This window comes from Peromyscus eremicus, chromosome 4 (assembly GCF_949786415.1).
Source record: "Peromyscus eremicus chromosome 4, PerEre_H2_v1, whole genome shotgun sequence".
Taxonomy (NCBI): Eukaryota; Metazoa; Chordata; class Mammalia; order Rodentia; family Cricetidae; genus Peromyscus; species Peromyscus eremicus.
In genome coordinates, this window is record NC_081419.1 from 144,387,409 (window position 1) to 144,404,679 (window position 17,271).

Sequence of the window (17,271 nt, forward strand, 5' to 3'; positions counted from 1 at the left end):
CCAAATGTAGGTGCTAAAACCAAGATCACTTGTCCATCAGCGAAACACGGCAGGGAGATACTCAGAGAGTATCAGCAGTGATCAACTTAACTTTGCAAGTTTGCTTAAGGAAGGTCATGGAATCAGGAGCCGGTGGACTCAAATTCTTCGCATCCCTGTCCGTCTTAGTGTTCTAGGCCTCCACAGTGTTTACCAGGGGCAGCTATATTTTCAGGTTATGGAGGTCTATGTGAGAGCTTGGTAATTACACAAAGAGGTCATACCTTAATGGGTTCAGGGGAGCTGAACTGAGTAAATGCATACAAAGGTCAGGGCAGTACCTGGTACAAGCTAGCCACCTTAGCAAAGTCGTAAGATTTATTGATCACCTACACAGGGCCGAGATTTGAGGACAGAACCGTGACCAGGACAAGAATCAGCTCTTAGGAAACTTACAGTCCTAATGGGAAGACAGACTCAAACAAGAGATAGGGGCAATTAATACAAGCCTCAGGCTGGACAGTAGGGAGTTCTCACAGAAGGGCTGCACACAGCCTTGGAGATGGCTCTCTCTAGGTCACCGGTAAACCACACAGCTCAGTCTCCCTGGATACAGACACACCCTTAATTAGCTCTTCTGGGGAAAAGGGGGTGCTGAAGGGACAGGTTAGGGCACATACAGATGATAAAGAGTCCGAAGTCTGTTCTGTAAAGACAGGCAGGAACCAGGAGCTTTGCCCCTCCTGATGGCTGTATCTAGCTGGGAGGGCGGGAGCGTGCTCCTAGGGAGAGGAGGTGGGATCAGGGCAGCTGGGGGCCAGGTGGGCGGAGGCCGGGGTTGGGGCCCCGGACGCTCCTCCTTCTGGGCCATCTCTGCCTGTTCCTTCCCCTCTCTTCCTCCTCCTCCTCCTTTCTGGTCCTCCCCCTCCTCCTTGGAGCGGCTCCTCCTCCTGGCAGGCTGCCGCCCAGTCAGCTGACGCCGTGCTCCAGTCTCGCCTCCCCGCCACTCTCCCCCAAAGTGGCTGCTGGGCGCCGGCGGCCGCCCACTTTCAGGCTTTGGGGAGACAGGGAAAGAGATGTGCGCCTTCTGACGTCCGGTCTCACTGCATCGCCTTGTCAACTTTCACTCCCTCACTCTCTGTCCTGACCCTCCCCACATCCCTCCTCGAAGCCACTCAGGGTGCTGTGCAGGCTCTGGGGGCAGCAGGGTTGCTGTCTGTCTGGGATGGCTTCCAATTTTAATGACATAGTGAAGCAGGGGTACGTGAGGATCCGGAGCAGACGCCTAGGGGTACGTATTCATCCTTTCCGTGCTCCTTGCTTGCGACTTCAGGGTCTGTGTCTGCAGCCAGCATCCCGGCGCTGGGGACTTGCCTTGTGCGGTGGCTCTCGCAGCCAACATCCCAGGCTGCTGCGACTGCGGCGCTAGCGCCAGCGTCTGGGTATGTCATGGAGCTATCTTTATCTTTCGGATGGCTTGACTTTCTAACGGTGGCCACCGGAGCCGGTTGACTTGGAATAAATATTTCCCGGTAGCCATGGGTGCTGTAGCTGGAAAGCCAGGCATGGTGCTGAGCCTACCGGATGTCCCCGGCCCGCGTCCCGCTCGCACCAACTTAACTTTTCCAGGGGGTGGATAGAGGCCAGGACAGAGGGCAGATGCCCAGAGGGGGATCAAGGTCAGTGACTATTTGGTCCCAGGTACTCCGCTCTGCAGTTTAGGCGTTTGCAAAGGTGGAGAGAGCTGGCCTTGAACAGGGCCAACTCCCTAGTGAAAACACAGATCTAAATTTTCCCCACTCTTGAGCTTGGGCAGTGGGTTTCTGTTTTTTAGAATCCACCTTCTGAGTCCCACTGGACGATCATCTCGTGTGGAACATGGTGCAGGTGTAGAGACCCTGGAATAGGAGAAGGAAGGAAGGAAGGAAGGAAGGAAAAAGAGAAGGAAAGAAAGGAAGGAAGGAAGGAAAGAAAGGAAAGAGAAGGAAAGAGAAAGGAAGGAAGGAAGAAAGGAAGGGTGAAAGGAAGGAAGGAAGGAAGGAAGGAAGGGAGAGAGGGAGAAGGGAAGGAGGGAGAAAGTGAGGGAGGGAGAAGGGGAGGAGGGAAGGAAGGAAGGAAGAAAAGAAGGAAAAAAGAGAAAGAAAGAAAGGAAGGAAGGAAGGAAAGAAAGGAAAGAGAAGGAAAGAAAGGAAGAAGGAAAGAGAAAGGAAGGAAAAAAGGAAGGAAGAAAGAAAGAAAGAAAGAAAGAAATTTGGTGCCCCCCTTTTTAAGACTCCCTTCGTTTTCTCTTGTTGGGGGCACTTGAGGAGAAAACCATCCTGCCTTTGAGTTTTAAGTGATGGTACAGGGGAGGTACTGGAGTATGGAGTGTGTGTGTGTGTGTGTGTGTGTGTGTGTGTGTGTGTGTGTGTGTGTGTTTTGCAGGTTACCTCATTTCTTTTTGCCATGTGTCAAATACTGTGGCTGTTTTTGCTGGTTTTGTTTGCCAGAGGCTGGGGGTGAGGCAGGGATAGGGAGTAAGTTTACTTAGCAATGAAAGCTGGTGTTAGTGAGAGTGACAATGGCCCAGCCTCGTGAGTGATCCACTGAGTATCTGTCTCCACAAATATGTGACATCCATTACCATTCTTTTATTTGATCTCTGGACTTAAAAAAATGCCTTTAATTTGATTGAGAATAAAAGAAATTTCTCAATAGTAAACCTTACTAGAGAGGATCGTCTGCTGGCGAGAAACATCCTGGATTGTTATAAAACTCTGGTTCCCTTAGCCTATTTCTTTCTTTGCTTTTTTTCTGCCTTGCTGGTTACTCTGTTTGAACAGTAAAGTTCTCATGTCTGTGACTGTCTTAAACGAAGCATTAAGGAGAATGGTAACAGAACTAACTGACCTTACTGGATTTGCTACAGTCTCATTGATCCTCCCTGGGGTCTTCAACCCAGTGACTTCCAAAGGGAAGGGGAAGAAATCCCAAGAGCATCACACTTTTTATTATCTGGTGGGTGGCTGAGCATTACAGCTTTAAAGAGAGCATTAGAAAGCCACATTCTAATCTTGCATTTACTCTATCATGTCAATGGAAGGGATTGGGACTAGACATTCATTCCATGCTAGAGAGCATTCCAACAGGAAGAAGATATGCATTATTAATGCACAGAATATGAATTATTCATGAGGATCAGAGTTGACGCCAAATCCTGACAAGGGTGATTTATAGGAAAAACTGGTTAACATCACTTTCAAGTCTTTTTTCTATATTACTATAATTGACACAATATAGTCTTGTGTGCATGCCAACAAATTTTGGATGGCTATTAGAGGCAAGAAGAGAGGGAACAGAGTCTAGTTAGCATTTGTTTTACATTTACAGTATTTTGGGTAGTCCAGTTTCTTAAGATGTAATCATTTTGTTTGTGTTTACTCAAATGTACACAGAATATTCATTGCATTATGGTCATCATTCATGGATAGAAAAGTCAGGCTAAGACTGTGTAAAATAGGTCTTTTTTGTCAACCTTGGTTCTACCAGTAGACCAGCCTGCTAAGATGATCATGTGCTGTAATTTGTAAATAGAGCAGATTACATTGTCATCAGAACTGAGTGCCAAATAACATTTTGGTGGAAAGACCCTTGCAAAGGTGGAGGCTTCTTGTGGGAAGTAACAATAAGCACCCGGTATCCAAAGTCAAGCATGTTCGTAGTGTTAAGCCAGGCTGTAGAGAGCCTGGATCAGTACTTAATGTGTATATTCTGGGCACTGTGTGAGTCCCAGAGAACTAGCCAGCAGGCAGAGAGTATATGTTGGCACCCCCATTGGCCATACAGAGTGAAGGATGACCTTGCAATTGGTAACTAATATGACAATGGCTTTATTAATGGAATCCAGACAAGAATCTGTGGAGAAGAGCCATGTCTGGGAGTGTTTATAATTAAACAAGTAAACTGCATTTCATGGTAAGCAGCTGTTGTGTCAAAGAATGTCCCCAGGTTTGGTAAAAGATAAGATAATAAGATAGGAATGAATTCTGCCTGTTTGACTCATTAGGTCTATGACCTTTGACCTTCCCTGGCTTCAATTTTCCGATCTATACAGTGCATGTTATTTAAAGATGTTCTTGTGAACATCAAATAAGATAATATCTGTGCACATGCAGAGAAAGTGCATAGTATTGATTCTTATTGCAGTACTGTCTTTAATGTAATCAAAGATGAGTTAAGGCTGGCAGATGCATTGAAGGATTGTTGATTTCCTTACCTTTCTATCTGAACATGTCCAAAGGCATATTTTATCATTATTGCTATTTAAGTTTTAAATATACTTTAATGAATACATCAAAACATGAAAGTGTCCATATTTCTGGGATCATGTTATGCTTTGATACATTTGTGGTTTAAATGTTTAAATCAGGGTAAAATCTTTATCCTCATTCAGCGAAAAATTTTTTTTTGTGGCAGAATTTATTTAGCTATAGATCTCTCTTTCCTATGGATGATGTTCTTATCAAAGATATGCATATAAATATATATGTAATATAGTTTATAATGCAAATAAGACAGGAAGCTATAACTAGGCAATTTGTCAATGGACAGAAGCAAGCTGGGGACACTTCTATGAGGAGTCACAGACGGGGCAGCTTCAATTAAAGTCTTAAACATTGTCCTAAGCAATCAAAGTAGGTGTTAGCTACTCTTTGCTTTGGACATCAGAAAGCCAAATGAAATTCAGTTCCTTTAATTGAGAGGTCTCTGTGTCTTCATGTCTGCACTCTCTAGAGTTATGCGTACTGGCTCCTCCAGGTCTCAGGCTGTGCCCTGGGTACAATATTTGCTCAGGAATGTGGATATTTCTATTTGGGGAGTTGATGGGGAGGATGGGAATTTTAGCTATCTATAATTACCTAATTCTCAAAAGACACTGGAGATTTCTTAGATGAGTGGAATAGGCGGTGTCTGCGTCATTAACCCGCTAAGTGTGTTCTTCAGACGGATTCCGTCCAGATCTTCATTGAGTTTGTTTATCTGCAACGAAAAGAATTTTCTATCCATAATTATCCTGGCTGATCCACAATGCAATTCTCAGAGCTTAAATTTAGAGCTTTTTCCTTATCTACATGCAGTTCCTCAATGACTTAGTGTTTAAATAACCTTTCTTTGCTTATATCTAACAACTTATCAGCACAGACCACTTGAGCTCCACTGTGGCCCATTTTCTGTCTGCTTATATCTACAACTGAAAGCCTAGGAGGTCTTAAGCTAAATACATGTGCAGCCGTGGTTGCCTTACATGTACTTGCTTCTTCTAATATTATCATCATCTTAGCCATTAGGCAGCATTTCAGTTGCTCTGGCAAAGCCAACCCTAAGCTAGAAACCAAGGAACTCAGACACCATATCTCCCCTTCCCTTGTCTTACAGCAGTACAGCCAAACCCATCAAGAGACCTTGTGAGCTCAGTCTGAGATCTATCTAGAATCTATGTCTTATCATCTGTAGGTACCACTCTAGTTGAAGCCCCATTCTTTCTTCCTTGTAGTATTGGAGTAACCACCTAGTGTGTCCCCCAGTCTCCATCTTCATTCCTTTCTTACTCTACACCATGTCCCCTGCAGCTGAGTCCTCCACTGACCAGCCTGTGTTTGTTCCCACTTCTCCTGTGCCTCATGCTGCTTTTCAGGTGTTCCCTAGTTCCCTCCTCTCCTGTGCTCAGCTTCCACCTTCACCCTTCGCTGGGAGACCTTTCCAAACATTCTTGTTTTTTGTCATCCCTGCTTCTGTATCCTAGACCTTTTTCTTCCATGTCTTACTACCTTGCACATTTTAGTCTGTATACTTACTTGTTTATTACTTGTATCCCCCCACCAGGGAACATGGAAATGCCCATGGGATTTTTCTCTCTCCTCTCACTACAGCTGTGCCCAGAGTAAACACACAAAGAAAACTTTTAGAGTGAGTGGATGGGAGAAGGTTCCTACCGCTATTGCCTCTGATATAAGGGTGCATTAAAAAATCCCAGCATGATGACGAAGACTTGGTATGAGCTTTAAAATATTTACCAGCCTGATTATTCTGTAAGAACAGAGAGACTCTTGATATCCACCTAATAAATGATCATCATAAGGGGCTCAACACAATGCTTAGCACAGAGAAAACCCAATTAATATTTATTACTGCTCTGTTCTCATTCTTACAATTACTGCTGGGGGAGATGACGGCACTTGGCTCCTTATTATTTTCCTAGCCTTTACCGCACTAATTCTTGTCTTCAAAGCAATCGCTGTTTAGGTAGAAGAACACACTTAATGTCCAAGGGATAGTTTATGTACAAGCACAAATACTACTGGCCGCTGATGCTAGCTAGGGATAGAAGAACGTTTGCCTTTATAAGATTTTCCACATTATTTGCATAAATGTCCATAAGGCCTCCAAAGGAAACACACATCTCCTTGAAATGCCAGTCTGAATGAACCTGCTGGGCCAGGAGATTTTCCTCTTAATTTGGATGTCTTGAAACGCAGACAGGGAATGGGCAGATTTCAGGGAGACATATTTTCTCACCCCTTCATTTCCCTGTTTCACTTGGCCAACTATCACAGAAAAGATTTCATATTTCATTTAAGATTTTTAGATTTTGATTCATTTGTTATAGTGCCCAGATATATTTGATACTTTCTAACTGTGACCAAATCATGAACAGAAGCAGCTCAGGGGATGAAAAATTTATTTTGGCTCATGGCTCAGAGGCTACAGTCCACTGTGGCAAGGGTGTGGCATGGTGGCTGGGGTGAAGCAGCTTGTAGTAGCAGGAACTCAAAAGAGGCCGCTCCTGGAAGCAAGAAACTCAGTCAGGAAGTGGAGCTGGGCTACAGCCTTCAGAAGCCACCCTGAGTGGCCTAATGCCAGTTGGCAGAATAGCCCCAAATGTTTCATAGTCTCCCCAAACAATACTCCAAGCTGAGGCACGTGTTCTTACAGATGAGCCTGTGGAGGATGTTTCACATTTAAACTATAATACTTGAAAAATAAGTATCATCACTTGAAAAGCATATAAATAAATTAGGGTCACCTTATGATTTTCTGATATGTATTGAGGCACCCTCCCATAGAAATGCAACTTCCAGTAAGATCTGTAAAACAGTTTGCCCTCTTTACAGGACAGAGGGGCTTCTGGTGAAGTTTGCCAGTAGTGAAATGAATGTTCAGGTAGACCCTCTGTATGCAGTGTGGTGAAAATCCTTCAGTGTCCTGGCTCTGTCTAACTCCATCTAACTCAGCTTTACTGACAAGATTTCCACATCAAGAATGGATTTCCAGCTGACATCTCAGTCCTCATGGAAGATATGATTACTTGTGCATGTATTCAGCTTTTAATTATCATCACCCAAATTGATTTAGCAATGAATGGCCAATTTAGTGGCTGTGTATGAAGACATAAATGAAGTTACTGATACAGTGATATACAGACATCTGCCAGCATGTTTTTTAAATTATATCCATTAGGTGACTAGCAGTATTTATTTATTTATTTATTTGGTGAGGAATAATTTACCTTTGGTACTTTAAGAATTTGTTTCCCATGTGAAATACATCTGTGGTCATTATTATCTGTCAAATGTCCACTGAGTGCTCACCAGTATTGCGGCTCCCTGCAAACTACCTCAAACTGGACAGCCCAGTCATTGTCCTCTGCAAACTGACTGTCTGACTTAAAAGCTTGTGCTATTAACTGGTTGTTTATACATTTACAGTGTTCAAAGATCAACAGTTGTGAATGATTAAGTCAACTATGGGTGGGAATGATAGCCGAAGATAGTCTCCTTTCCCAAAGATAGCCAGAGATAACCCCATTTTTCCACATTTGTGGAATGTAGGAGGCTGTGCTCAAGTTTCCTCTTACTCTGGAATTTTGGCTACAGTTGGATGAAGATCAAACCTTTGGAGAGTCTGAGCTAGGAAAAGATGAGGTTTGCTGTTCTCCTCCGCCCCCATTCCTGTGGGATTCAAAATGAAGTTGTGAATTTTGAAATGCCATGAGATGTGTGTGAATGCAGGAATTAAAATAGCACCTTTCTAACATGCGGCCGGGTGGTGTTTGGGTAAGGATTTGGAAGCTGATTTGGGGAGCATTTGTGGGCCCTCCTACTTTACTAGAGTTCTAAGCCTGTGAGTCGGTATGTGTTGTGCTCTGGCATGGAGTTCTTAGCCAGCCTTAGGAGATAAGATTTGGCAGACTTCTTTGTGGTGATGTGTCACACCTGGGAACCTTCCTGCCCTAGGCTGATCCCAGACCCTGTCCAAAAGAATCATGAGCTCATTTGTTTTCAGTGGAAACTTTTATTTTTAGATAATTGTAGGCTCACATGAAGTTGTAAAGAATCAAGGCAGAGGCCTAGGGAAATGACACATTTAGTAAAGGGCCTTGCTTGCAAGAGTGAGGACCTGAATTTGAATCCCCAGAATCTACATGAAAAAGCTGGGCACAGTGCCTAATACCTGTAACCCCAGTGCTGTGAGATGAGAGGTGGAGGTAGGAGGAGTCCTGGACGCTCACAATGGGAGAAAGTTCCAGGCCCATGGCAGAGTTCTTCATAGCTGCCCTTCACTTCCCCACGGCACCAAACTCTTGATATCACCAACTTGTTATCTAGTTCTATAATTCTGTCACTTCCAGAATGAAACCTTATGGAGTCTTTGGGGGAGGGGCCTGGTTTCACTCACGGTCATTTTCTGTGGAGTCATCCAGTTTTCTCGGGATGCTGCCAGATGCTGGATGGCATTCCATGGTATTGATGGGTCAGAGGTCCTTTGGACCTTTCACTTGTTGAAGAACATCTGTCCAGATTGGGCTGTCAGAGAGAGGGCTGATGAGACATTTGTGTGCAGGGTTTTATGTGAATGCAAGTTTTCAGAACTGTGTTGAGATACTCATGAGTACCATTGCCAGGCTGGGTGGTAGTTGTAGATTTAGTTGTTTCAAAGTTTATTAGAGAGGGTTTTTAGAGCAGAATAAAATAGAATTTGTGCATATGTGTTTATACATAAACATGTTTAATATAATAAATATAGTGTGTGTGTGTGTGTGTGTGTGTGTGTGTGTGTGTGTGTGTAGTAAGAGTCATTAAAATGGCTTACTTCTTAGGGGCTACTATTCCAACAATGAAATGTCTGTGTGCTGAGGATAGAGAAAACCTAGTAGATTGCTCAGTTCACAATGCCAGCTGGCTCAGCAAGCCTAGACCTAGCTTGGAGGTCTGGAGGTCCCTGGAGAATACTGGTTGGAAGGCCAGAGAGGTAGGACTCTGTGGTAGTAGGAGATAGCAGCAGTAGTTAAAGTCCCATGTGTTGAGGAAGAATAATGCAGGCATCCAGGCAAGATGGCCTTTTCCTTGACTGTCCAGTTAGAAGGTGCTGGCTTCCTTGAGCAAATTAGATCTCTCTGGAAAGGAACACACACACACACACACACACACACACACACACACACACACACAGGTGTGTCTCCTAGGCGATTCTAATTCCTCTTGAGTTGACAAGCATCAAGCAGTCTTGCTATTTTTATATTCATACCAGTAGTGTGTGAGTGACCCATTTCTCTGCATGCCCTCCTGGAGCTGATGCTGCCCTTAGTTTGACTCTGTCCATCCTTGTGAGTGTGCAGAGGCATTGCCTATGACTTTCATGTGCATTTCTCTGAGGAGGAGTACTGTTGACTGTCTCGTCATGGTCTTCTTTGCCATTTGTGTACACATGTAAAGAAAATGCTTGGGTTGTCTTTGCACCATTGGGTTTTGAAAGTTCTTCATCTAATCTAGATACAAATGTCTTTTCAGTTACGTGGTTTGTGGATAGGTTCTCACAGTCTATTATGTCCCCTCACATCATCATAACCTTGTATTTCTATTCTTAAAAATTTGTATGTGTTTGTGTGTGTGTGTATATGTGTGTGTATGTGTGTGTGTGTGTGTGTGTGTGTGTGTGTGTGTGACAGAGAGAGGGGGAAAGAGAGGGAAGAAGAGGGAGGGGATATATATATATATATATATATATATATATATATATATATATATATGGAGAGAGAGAGAGAGAGAGAGAGAGAGAGAGAGAATGGAGGTCAGAGACAACTTGAAGGGGTCAGTTCTCTCCTTCCATCCTGTAGATCCCAGGATAGATCTCAGGTCATGACAGAAATGACAAAAGGTACCTTCACACAGTGAGTCATCTGGCCAGCCCATAGCATGGTCTTTCCTAGGACAAGTGTTCCATTTCAGTGAAACATAGGGCAAGATTCACTTTTGTGTATGGATGTCCAGTTGCTCTAGGACCATCTGCTGAAGTTGCTGTCTTCTCCATGGGGTACGTACTTGGTCCATCCCTGAGTTGCCTGTTCTCTCCATTGTTCTACGAACCTGCACACCTGCCGTGGGACATCTATGCATGGCTGAGAGGCAGGCGTACAGTTTGGTATAGCTCTTTTGACAAAAATAGTTAGCTACTTTAATTTCTTATCTTTCTGTATCAATTTTATAATTACATCTACCAGTAGAAGGCTTACTGGGAACAGTGCATTTTTCTTATCGTCTTTGTAACTGAGTGCTAGTCTTTCACTCTGATTTTTTTCTTTGAATCTCAATTTGGCCACTTACCGACTCTGAAACAAATTACCCAATTTCTCTTCTTTTAAGCTTCTTCAGATACAAAAATAAGTGTAGTAATATACTTCTCAACAAAGAACTGTCCCTCTATTTTACTTCCGGCTCATAGTAGGTACTCAATGAATACTCGTTGACTGTTATTTATCTGCTTACTTATTTATTTACTTATTTGTATTACGTGAATGTGTTTTGCCTATATGGATGTCTGTGTACCATGTGTGCAAAATAGCACAGAAATCTTGGGATTTTTTCCTAAAATAACGATAACTTGTGTCTAACCCCAAATGAGGACTGATGATTCTTAGTTTATCATTTATTTTGAATTCGTAAAATCACCTTATATTACAAAGAGGGAGAAATGGATTCGGAGAAATAAAACCAAAAAAGTACAAAAATAAGAGAGGGGGGAGAGAGAGGGGGTGGACTTTATTATTTTTTTTTTGTTTTTTGTTTTTTGTTTTTTCGAGACAGGGTTTCTCTGTGTAGCTTTGCACCTTTCCTGGAGCTCACTCTGTAGACCAGGCTGGCCTCGAACTCATAAAGATCCGCCTGCCTCTGCCTCCCAAGTGCTTTCTTCTTTTTGCAGGAAAGAATGGATGGCTTTTACATGGCTCTGTTATGTTTAACTAGCTAATACTTTACATGTACCTGGTAAAGAAATGAGTGGTACAAATACAAGAAGGGAAGTCTCCACAGTCCTCACCCCCACCCCTGCAGATCGGCCTCACCCCCAGCCCTGCAGATTGGCCTCACCCCCACCCCTGTAGATTGGCCTCACCTCCCAGGACAGCCAGACTCAGCAGATTCTTGCAAATTTATACAGAGATTTTGTTCATAGGCCAACATAAAGATTTGTTCCTATTATTTGTTCTACACACAGACTATGTTCCTATCACTGTTAATAATATCACTTTACTTCTATTGGAGCACTTTTCAAAAAGTTATGGGTCTCAATATTAATTTGGCTATGTTACCATTTCTTAGTGTGTGTGTGTGTGTGTGTGTATGTGTATTTATACGCACATGCACAGGTCCCATGCACGTGCTATGGCACACCTGTGACAGTCAGAGGACGACTTTGTGCCATCATTTGTTTCTTTCTGCTTCACATGGGCTGTGGGATTTGAACTCAGTTCTTAAAATTGTGCTGCAAGGACTTTTACCCACTGAGCCATTTTGTCAGCCCCCTCTGCCATACCTTCTTTAATTAGTCCACTAACAATAGAAATCTTCAGCTACTTTCTATTTTTCCTCTTTAAACCACAAAGGGTTACATGTTTGGGCACGCTGAGATGAATTGTTAACAGGAAGCTGCTGTTACAAGTTTAACCATTCTTTGGTTGAGTCCCTCACTCTGGAAGTCTTTCCTGATTCTGCCAAATTGATACTTTAAATTAAACCAAACCCTTTCCCATCTTTACTTAAAACTCTAATTCTTTCCCTTTGCACATGTAATCAAGGCACTGTGTGATCAGACCCCATGACCTCACCTGCCATGTGTCACCATGCACTCCCTAACACCAACAGGGCAGACACTGTGTGGTCAGACCCCATGACCTCACCTGCCATGTGTCACCATGCACTCCCTAACACCAACAGGGCAGAACCTTGTTGTGTGCCCACAGAGAGCCGACTCTCTTCACCACTTCCCCTCATTTTCCTTCAACTACAAACCTCTCCTTCCCTCCATCTTCTGTTCCTGTAACTCCTCCTCCTGGCCATCCCAGCTGGTATGCTGCTTGTTTCTCAGGGTGCTTCTGGCACCATCCCCCACTTCAATGGGGGTGGCCACTCACCACATGTAGGCTAAGGTTTTTTTCTTCTCCTTGTGTTTTAGAAGCTGGGGTGATTACTGAGCTGTCGAGATTGCTCATTGCTATAGAGAACCCAGGTTAAGTTCCTAGCATCCACATTGAGTGGCTCACAGCTACCTGCCTCTCTAATTCCTGGTGATCCAACACCTTCTGTCCTCTTCAGGCATCTGCATGTATGTGATGCACACAAAACTCACATAGGCACACACACACACACACACACACACACACACACACACACACACACAATCAACCACTCATTCAATTACTCAATTCATCAATCTCCCTTTTAAAAAGTATTAAAAAAAATCCTGCAGTACATTAACCATTTGAAGTTATAAATAGCCACAGAGACTCATTACTGGCAACCATACCAACAACATGATATGAAATATTTCCGTCGCTGTTGGACAGTGCTGTCCTGCATCATTTCTGTATCACATTGATGGATGGCCTAACTGATATGTTTTGATGATTTTAGCTTCACTAAGCTGTGAGCTCCACAGGGGCTCCACGGGCTTTGTTCTAACTTCTTTAGTCCCATGTAGTCATTCAGCAGCACTGGACTTTGAAATTTACCCCTTAGTGTCCAGCAGACCTTCACAGAAGGACCAACCACTGCATAATTTTACCCACGTTCTCCTCACTATTCCAGTCAGAAAAGACTAGTTCTTTCACCATTATCACTTGGAATTATTTAAGCTTTCCATGAGGCTGGCATCTGTTGCCTAACTGTCCAAGGATGAACTTTGACTATCCCTGACCTACAGGGTGTATGTCACAGTGTATCTCCTGGATGCACCCTCCATTCACGACAACTCCAGTCAGGGGCAACTCTCTGAATGGGCAAATTTATGGGTGGAGTACAGACTGTTTGGAGACCTCAGTGGAGAGTATTTGACAACTTACCCCAGCACCCGACTCCTTCCAGGGCATTTCCTTTGAGAGTGCTTGCTCCCCAGTGTGTGTCTTGCATGTCATTCTGCTTTAAGTAACCAAGATGCTGCAGTTCTGGCTTACACTTCTGCAGAGGCCTTGGGAGCACTCCCGAGCTCCAGGACTGAGCTGAAGGTCTGTGCTTTCACCTCTGTATTTGACATAGTGTTTTTACAACTGAAGTGGTTCTGTCACTCTAGAATTTCCTTGGCTATTCAGTCCTTCTGATCTCTGTCAAAAGGATGCAGAGGAGAATGGGGCAGAGGATGCGGGAAGTTTTTTGTAGGGGAGAGTGGAACACTCTCAAGGGTGAGAGTGGACAGTGGTCAGGTAGACTATTGTACCAACTTTCATGTTCAGGAGGATTTCTCCCTTTCTAAAGTCTCCAGACAGCTTTCCTTCAGGTGCATTTCCTGCCCAGATGATTGGAAGGCGCAATAGATTGACTTTTATGAGAAGGAGGTGATGGTATCTCCTTGGTCTGACCAGAAAGTCTCCAACCAGATTGTAATAGCTTTGTAAAGAGGTCAGAGCCTCACATCTGTACTGTGTCCCATTCTTTTGACTGACCACAGTCTTGCAGTCAAGTTTTATCTTCACATGTTACTGGTCATAGACAAGAATTCATCCCCAATGGCCTCTGAACCTGCTATTAGAAAATTACAGTTCTGTAATTTTCATAAGATAGAAATTAAAGGGCTTATTTTATTTACTGTGTTATTAAAACATACCAATCTCTTTACTAGCTTTATCTTTATTAAAATGATTAATTACATTTGTGTGTGTGTGTGTGTGTGTGTGTGCGCGCATATGTATGTCATGGTATGCCTGTGACATCAGAGGACAACCTCCGAGAGATGGTTGTCTCTTTCCACCATGTCAGCAGGTTCCCAAGCATGCACCTTCACCCATGGAGTCATGTGACTGTCTTGTTGAGAGCCTGAGAGCAAGAAGATGGTGTTGACCCTGGATTTAATTCCATTTCCTCCTGACAGGGTGGTTGACCATCCAGTATCCCAGTCACTGAGACAAGAGAATTTAAATTGTTTTTCCTCTTCATAACTGTGGGTACATTGGGTGACTCTCGCTTTCAGGATGGAATTCTTGTACATCAGTAGACAGATGGATTTACAGAGGTATGCTGACCAGAATATGTTTTGATATAGATTAAAGCCTTAGATGGAAGTATCTCCTGGGCTACTGGGTTACCTTTTAGGGGAGATTGGCTATTTTATGCATAGCCTAAAGGAATTCTTTCAGCATATGGAAACACATTTCTCAAGTTAAATTCATTTTATCAAGAGAGTCACACACAGGATCAAGTGTGTGAAAGGGAGATTGGATATCCTGTTGACCTTTAATATTGAAGCTTAATTTTCAGAGATTTTTAGATGAAGTTTTAATAATATGAAATGAAAAAAAATTTGGTCTATTGCTCCAATATTAACTCAACAAATGGGTCAGTTTCCTGTGTGTTAAGGTCACATGTTTCAGAGAATCTGTAATTTTGATTTTAGATAAGTGTCAGGCATATGAATTCAAAAATAATGGTTCTCATTTTATCTACTTCAAGGTTCAAGCTGAGAAATATGCTGGCATATGATCTGAATACTGACAGAGACTGGAGCTATTTTAAGGGTTTCTTACTGCTCTTTCACACACGTGCTATGAGGACTCTACTAGGTTTCAGAATGATATGGTAAAGGAATGCCAGGAGTTCAAGTTTTGAAGTCAAGGAAAAGTTCAAATCACTTGCAGAAACGGACACAGTTCATAGAAATTTGATGTGAATTGCTCCAGAAGCTGGGGCTGTTCCTCCCTGACTTCTGTAAAGCTCCATAGTGGTTCTCAGGAACATTATATCATCATCATTATCATCATCATCATCATCATCATCATCATCACCATCATCGTCATCATCAATTTGTGTGTGCATTGTGCATGTATATCCATGCATGTGTGTGTGTGTGTGAAGGAGGCATGCTTACACAGTGTAGGACGTGTGTGAAGGCCAGACATTAATATTGTATGTCTTTCTCTGATGCTCTCCTTTATGTTTTTAGAGACAAACCTAGAGTTCACCATTTTGGCCAACGAGCCCCAGGGATCTACTTGAATTTATCTCCCAAACCCTGTGGCCAGAGGCGCATGTCACCATGCCCTACTTTTTGCTGGGGATCCAAACTTATGTCCCCACGTTTGTGAGGAAAGCATTTTACCCACAGAGCCATCTCCTCAGCCCCAGGACCCATGTCTTTCAGTCTGTCACCCTGGCCTAAGGACATAGACCTCTGTGACTTGGCAGATAGCTCCTTGTGATTTTGTAGTTGTTTCCTGACTTCTCTTCAACCAGAGAGGTGAAATGGTGGAATGTTCTGAAAACTGAACCAAAGACTCAATGCAGAGCATTTTGTAGCCTGTAGGTGATTTTGAGAAGCAGATTTTTCAGCTCAATGTCCTCGGTGACTATTCACCTGGATTCCTGAGCAAATGTACCACCAGGAACTGAATGAACCTGGAGTTAACAATGGGGGAAAACCACAAACCAAAGGCCTCATGTCTGCCCTAGGCTAAAATTGTTGTTGATTCAAGATCTCAATTCAGACAGGCTTTGCATTTCAAAAACATGCAAGTTCTTCAGATTTTGAATCTCTGTTTCCATCTTCTTGTAAAATACTCATAGAAGCGATGTTGGAGGATGACGCTGTTTTAGTCTGTTAGGGCTGATGGAACAAAACACTAGGAACTGGGTGGTATACAGAGAATGAAGTCACTTCTCGCAGTTCTATACCGGATGTTTTGGTGTCTGGTTCAGTCTCTGCCTCCAGCATGGCACCTGGAGGCTGTATCTCTGGAGGGGAGGAGTGCTGTGTTCACACGTGGTGGAAGGTGAAAGGGCAAAGAAGTGACAGAAGCTGTCTTAGTTTCCTTTTGGTTTTCAGGTGTGTGTGTGTGTGTGTGTGTGTGTGTGTGTGTGTGTGTGTGTGCAATTGCTCATGGAGTCCAGAAGAGGGCATCAGATCCCGTGAAGCTGGAGTTATAAGCAGTTATGAGCTGCCTGATGAGGGTACTGGGAACTGAACTCCATTCTTCTGCAAAGGCAGCCTGTACTCTTAACCACTGTATCCTCTCTCGTTTCATCATCAGTACATTTGCTTTTCTGGTTCACACTCACTCCTGTGCAGTGCCTAAAAATAAATATTATGACCATAGATTGAGACATGAGAATTTTTAGTAGACCTGTTTTTTCAAAAATACATTAAAAAAAAATCTGTGGTTTGGTTGTGTGTGTGTGTGTGTGTGTGTGTGTGTGTGTGTGTGTGTGTGTATAATAAGGGCATATATTCATATCTTGTGTTGTTCTAAAAGACTGCCTCCAATAATGTCACTGGCCTTTTCTTTATGTGTCTATTGGGACCTTGACAAGGACAGGGCATGCTCATCCATATGTAAATTCTCCCATTTGTCACCCTCTTTGTATGTTTTCCTTAGCAGGAAAGGGGACTAGGCACTATAGCATAATTACTCAGTCTAAAACATTTTTATATCTTGATGACTGAGACAAACTTTGTCATTTTATGTTTAGTGGCATTGTTAATGTTGTTTTAATTAAGAGCACTGGTAGCTTGGGGTTTCAATGACATCTCTGTCAATATCGTAAATTAGAACACTGAACCATTTCTCTACACACTGCATTCATCAAGGGAGCAATGGCAGGTTCAGGCTACATGGGAAGGAAAGCTAGGGCTTGGATTCATGTGCTCTCATAGACAAATGTCACAGCCCAAGAGTATGCATGCATTTTCCATGTTAAAAATTATATAAACCTATTACACTAATACAAAATTGTTATTTTAGTATATCTCCTTTCTCCTAAATGTTAAAAATTTATT

General features: G+C 43.1%; 1 protein-coding gene across 2 annotated transcripts in view; it reads left to right on the forward strand.

The window, feature by feature from the left end:
• The first annotated feature begins 1,028 nt into the window (after nt 1-1,028).
• The window catches only part of Dok5 (docking protein 5), a 169,665-nt gene continuing 153,422 nt past the window's right edge, over nt 1,029-17,271 (forward strand). For both annotated transcript variants that reach the window (XM_059259781.1, XM_059259783.1), the window contains exon 1: nt 1,029-1,270. In XM_059259781.1, the coding sequence (XP_059115764.1) occupies nt 1,205-1,270 (66 nt within the window). In that variant the 5' untranslated portion in view covers nt 1,029-1,204. The remainder of the gene's footprint in view (nt 1,271-17,271) is intronic.